General features: G+C 43.1%; 1 protein-coding gene across 1 annotated transcript in view; it reads right to left on the bottom strand.

Moving 5' to 3' along the window:
- Nucleotides 1-724: 724 nt before the first annotated feature.
- ZRANB3 (zinc finger RANBP2-type containing 3) overlaps nucleotides 725-6,000 on the bottom strand; it is a 235,950-nt gene continuing 230,674 nt past the window's right edge. Inside the window, exons 20-21 of the mRNA XM_081096348.1 lie at nucleotides 3,326-3,457; nucleotides 725-1,421 (exon numbers count right to left, since the gene is read on the bottom strand). Of these exons, the coding sequence (XP_080952474.1) occupies nucleotides 1,323-1,421; nucleotides 3,326-3,457 (231 nt within the window). The 3' untranslated portion in view covers nucleotides 725-1,322. The remainder of the gene's footprint in view (nucleotides 1,422-3,325; nucleotides 3,458-6,000) is intronic.

The following is a 6,000-nucleotide window of genomic DNA, read 5'->3' as shown; positions in this document are numbered from 1 at the left end:
AGGTGCTTTGACAGTAAGCCTAGTTTTAATGCTTAAAAACAAACCAGCTTTGCCTGGAGTTGGAGCGCGGGGCCAGGCTGTGAGGAAAGGCGAGCTCCAGGGGGAAACATGTCAGGTTCAGAGCTCGGCAGGAAGTGGGACCGGTGCTTGGCGGATACGGTCGTCAAGGTAGGTACTGGTTTGGATTAGGGCTTGTCTTCTCACTTACCTTCTTTAAAAGAAGAATGTGGCCACTAGCCTTTGGTTCTGGCAAGGGATTGGGAATGGCCTACTCCAGCTGTCAGCATCATTTCCAGGCTCCATATCTTCCACGCGGAAATAGGTGGAAGAGCAGAAGCAGTGACTTACCTGAGAACATGTCAGTGGGAGGAGTCATGTTTATCCCTCAGGACACTGAGGTGCCCTGGAGCCAGCTGACATTCTTCTGTAACAATGTTATCAGCAGTGCTTTAACTCCAGCATGCTGCTCACCTGCTCACGTATTTGAAACCAAGTCTGTTTCTTGTTTTGTAGTTTCTCTCTGGAAATTGCAAGGAGGTGGTCTTAAAAGAAATAAATTAAACAAAAATAGGCAAAACAACAACAAAAAAACAAAGCCCCCAAAACAAAAAAAAAACAGCTAACTGAAAACTGAAGTATAAGTGGCATTTTATATTTTCAGTTTTTTAATATATTTAACAATTACTTTACCCAGAACCCCTGATTTGTCCACAAACACTATAGGTCCAATTAGTTGGTTTTTATTTTAAAGCATCACTTTAATAAAGACAACTGGCTAAGAAATAAAAGAGAAAACACTCAAAATGTGTACCCCAAGCCCATTTTGGAGGATTTAGTGAACACGAGTCTCTCTTGCATATTAAGCAGGCTGGTCACGCTTTGCCCAGGATTCCTGAATAATGAGGATTTGCTCCCTAAACTTCCCTTATGGTCTTGCCATGCCCCATGCTATACGCTCAGCAGTCCTGAAACAATCCCAATCCAGCAGCATTTTGCAAGTCATTGAGAATACATTTTTTAAGTACCACCCATGCATAACACCATGATTAAGATAGTAGTAGGAAATGAAAGCTGAACAAAACCTTACAGAAACACAATTGAGAGTCTGCATGAAATCAAGGTCACAGAAACAGTACTGCATCTCAGGATTTCTGTTAGGTACTTTAAAAAGGTATTGAATGCTAAAAGCATTTAATATGAAAAGGGAAGTTGAAGCCTTGACTTTCTTAAAAATTTCACTCTTAAAATATTAGACAAACATGAAAAACAGGAGTTAAATTCCTCCACATGCAAGCCATCTGTCATCCATTCCAAGTTAAACCTCATTTCTTCACCAAGAACCGCGTGATGTCGGATCCATGCTTTGCCGCCAGAGACTGTCTCCTCACCTGGCTTCTTTCCTTGGCTTGCCTGGCAGTTCTCTAAAAGTTAAAAACATGAATGTGTTCACACGCGGGGAGAAAAGTACTGGCTACAGAAACTCAAACACTCCCTGCATTCTGTTAGTCGGGAAATAGCTACGTGACTGCCACACCCACTCCCAGTGCTTTGCCATTCGGGGCATCACCAAGCCGCGAGCAGCGAACGCCAGCAGCTCTGCCGAGTGCCGAGGTCCTGGGTTCACTTAGGACCAGGTGCTGAGGAGAAAACACAGAGTCTGGGGGGATGCTACCCAGGGAGGTCCGTGCATCCCTCCCTTGGGGTCTCGGGGAGGAGGCCATGATTCTCCTCATCCAAGTGGGAGCGTTAGGCCATCTTGGGATTTCCCTGAGTGCAGTGTGCACAGGGCCGGCCCTTTCCTCCTCTCTGGAATTCCCAACCCAGCAGCCAAACCGACGGGGAAAACAAAATGGGACAGGCAAGAAATGGATTCTTCTGCCAGTCCTGCAAATAAGACTCTTCACGAGAACCTGAAAAAGCGACCACAGAAGGGGCAGCATTTTGCTATATCTTAATTCTCTTATTAGTCTTAAATGTGCTACTAATTTGCACAGCGGAGAAATCGGACGACTTTTCCCCCAGATTGGAGTCCATGCACGTGTGAAGTGACCCAGGTGGAAGGGTGAGGAGAGCAAAGAGGGTTCAAATGAAGAACAAACGGAACAATCCCCGTTTGTGTAAAAGTTATGTTTGTGAAGAGAGGAATCTAAAATATTAAAAGGCTAAGAAAATGCTCACATAATATGAACATTGTCAAAGGATTGGAACAGATCTCAAAACTGTAAATACAATTGATTAGCATTTTAAAAACCATCAGGGTCTTTAGTAAACAAACTTGGGCAGGCCACTTCCCCCACCACATGGGCACAATCCATGCAGTCAGATGGGCACTCTCTTCACTGACGGGCTGGGGGGGGAGGGGGGGGGCGGCTAACAGTATAACCTTTGGGAAAACAACTTGGAGATAAAAACATCAGCCTCAAAAATATCCAAACACGTGACTCAGTGATATTTTAGATCTGAGAATCTATCTTAAGGAATGACCTCAAAACATTAAAAAAAATAAAGTGTGTGGCAACAATATGTATAAGAATGAAAAAGAATGTAAGTTACTTCAATGTGCATTCGCATAGGAAGGGCTAAATACACTACAGTAGAGATCTATTCAACAGAATCATGTGTAGCCACTTTAGACAATAACATTATGAATGTTTATCATGGGAACGTGGGAGAATGCTTAAGTCTGCCAAAGGGGAAAAATAAGTCAGATGCAAAGTTGCGTATTGAGTAAGTGTTTCTTCCGAAGATTATCTCAACAGGTAGGCCTGACTTCCCTTTGCTGACTGCTCATTAAAAATTCATCCTAGTTGATAAACAAATACTGTGTCATTTTTCCCCCGCTCGTTTTAAGCAACAAGTCATTAATTGCTCAAAGATGTGCCGAGGTTAACAGGTTTTATACTTTGGCCAAGAGTGCAATGTTTGCATGTTGAACTGAGTTGGTCCTAGAGATAGTTTATTAATGTTCTTAGACATTTCAGGACATCCTTAGCCGCACATGCAAACATGTCACTGCCCCAATTCACTAAACGTCTAGCTGGAAGGTCTGGGTCTCTTCAAGACCATGCAAACTACATTGTATTTCTTTTCTGCTAGGCGGTGGGGAAATTTCCGGGTCCTGGGATGAATCAGAAGGCAAGCAGCCTGTCTCCCATCTGTGACTGAGACCTAGGCCTCGAGAGGAAACACGGTGTTAGGTGATGAAAGAAATAAAATGTGTCTTGGATCCCAGCCCAGGACGTAGCTTCCCCAGTCCTCTCCCACGCCGGCATGCACGATGCCACTGAGGCCCGGGACGGAGTGGGGTGAGCGGAGGGGCACTGACCTCTCTGTGACAGACTGTGCAGAGCGTCTGCAGGTTGTCCAGGGAGCACTGTCCTCCTCCTCCGAACACCGGCCGGATGTGGTCCACCTGCCAGAAGTGCCCTTCCCCGGGGGCTCTGACCATTTCGTTAAGCTGCAAGCAGAACCCAGGATCAGCATTTCTGTACATACACTGCGGGACTGTGGGTTTTGCATTGTGCGATCATGTTTACACAGCAGAATCAGGGAAAAATACGTTAGGATGGCTCTTGATAGCCTTTTTTTGTGAACAGGAAAAAGCTTCTAGGTTAGCAATTTGAAAACAATAAAATGTCTCTGAAAAAGTTCTTTTTTCCTTATCTAAACCATTTTGAGAAAAAATTATAAGCAAGTAGAAAATACCAAGACTCCTGACAAACTGGGAAATATTAGTTGTTTTTGCACTTTTGAGCTAGTTTATACAGTCACTAAAACAAAACAGAAAAGAATAAGAACAGATTAAAAACTTAAAACGTCTGAATATTACTAACTTAAAAAATCTTTAATTGTTGACCTAAATGCATTTATTACTATACCAATGACAGTTTAATATTAATAGCTATAACCTGAAACTTCCATGCTAGTCACCTGGGAATCTGCCAGTTTACATGGACTGGTATATTTCTAGAACAACCTCTATAAGTTGCATATTTTGAATAAACAAAGATGTCCACTTAAAGTAGGGATGACTTAGGCCAGTCCACATACACACACTTCATATTTAAACACTGATGACCTACATTCAAACGGGATGTATTTTAACATTTTACCTAAGGTAGTAAAACCAGCTCACTGCCTAGCTGTGCAGTTGTTTAAATATCACAAAGATCAGTGTGAAGGTTGTTTTATTTTCTCGGTCTTGAACAAGGAAGAAGTTGTAATCAACTTCCTGCTGTCAGCCATGGGAACCTGTGTTGCAGTTCTAAAGCACTTTTAAGAAAAGCTGCAGACCTGTGTGGGCACAGGGACCGGTCAGCAGTGCCCAGCCTGAGAGGCACCCCAAGTGGCAGCGAGTTGGAGCGGCAAGCTTTGTCCGGCTGTGGCTGGCACTGTGGGAAGCAACTACTAATAGAAGTCTGATGCATCGAGCAAATGGCGCATTCTTAGGAAAAAGATCCATTTTGGTTCTGCCTTTTGTAACCAATTCTTTTGCTCTGAACAGTCTCTACTCTGACAGACTCTATGGCAGCCGTGGGCAAACTACGGCCCGCGGGCCGGATCCAGCCCATTTGAAATGAATAAAACTAAAAAAAAAAAAAAAAAAAAAGACCGTACCCTTTTATGTAATGATGTTTACTTTGAATTTATATTAGTTCACACAAACACTCCACCCATGCTTTTGTTCCGGCCCTCCAGTCCAGTTTAAGAACCCATTGTGGCCCTCCAGTCAAAAAGTTTGCCCACCTCTGCTCTATGGTCTAGATTACAGCGGTTCTCAACCTGGGGGTCGCGACCCCTTTGACGGTCGAATGACCCTTTCACAGGGGTCGCCTAAGACCATCCTGCATATCAGATATCTACATTACAATTCATAACAGTAGCAACATTACAGTTATGAAGTAGCAACAAAAATAATTTTATGGTTGGGTCACAACATGAGGAACTGTATTTAAAGGGCCAGAAGGTTGAGAACCACTGGTCTAGAAGGTGTTTATTCTCCCTAATAATTTGCAAATCACGGGGGGACATCTTCAACATCCTAAATTCACCTGTCGAAAGAGTTACCCCCTCTCTGAGTGGTCCTCCCAGAACTGAACCTGTGGTGCTCCCTGTCCTCTGAGCACTTTTGTTTTGGGTGTCACTATGCTACTTCCTGGACAGGCTGCTTCCAAGATGTCCTCCAGTCCTGCCACGTGTGTCTCCTGGCAGCCTCCTCACTGAGGCAGCAGACAGTAACGAGTCTGGGTGACACTCTGGGAAGGGTGCAATATGTCCTTCACCAGTTGACCAAAGGATATTTCAGGAACTCAGGACACCATTTAAAAAATAGTGTATCTCCCTAGTTCTCAAAGTTACATGAATTCATCTTTGCAGAAATGCTTATTAATGAATTCTGTCATAATTCAGCAATAATAGGTAAATAAAAATATATGATTTGACAATATTTTAGTGGGCAGAGAGTGGCTCAGGAGTGATTTTTTTAAAAATTAAGCTTGCTGCCCTGGCTGGGGTAGCTCAGTGGTCAGAGCATCGGCCTGTACACTGAAGGGTTGTGGGTTCAATTCCCGGTCAAGGGCATGTAACTGAGTTGCAGGTTCAATCCCTGGCCCTGAAGGGCATGTGCAGGAGGCAACCAATCGATGTCTGTCTTTCACATCGATGGTTGTCTCTCTCTCTCTCTCTCTCCCTCCCTCCTTCCTTTTTACTCTCTCTAAAAATTAATGAAAAAGATATCCTCAGTTGAGGATTAACAACAAAAAAACTCAGCTCACTATAAAATTATACATTTTGCTTTAGTTTGAAGTTTAGAACTGATTAAATCACAACATTAGAAATCCAATTGAGTTTTGGGAATCAAATCGAATATTGATGAGTCTAAAGACAATATTTTGTTATAAATTGCTCTGCTAACATCTGATTTTACAACAGATGAATATGTTTCCTTCTCATTGCAATGAACTGCATTGTATCTGTTTGCCCTTTGTCATTCAATACTAA

The sequence above is a fragment of the Myotis nattereri genome (genome assembly GCF_964212035.1).
Source record: "Myotis nattereri genome assembly, chromosome: 7".
Lineage (NCBI taxonomy): Eukaryota > Metazoa > Chordata > Mammalia > Chiroptera > Vespertilionidae > Myotis > Myotis nattereri.
This window is presented reverse-complemented; position numbering and strand designations above follow the sequence as displayed.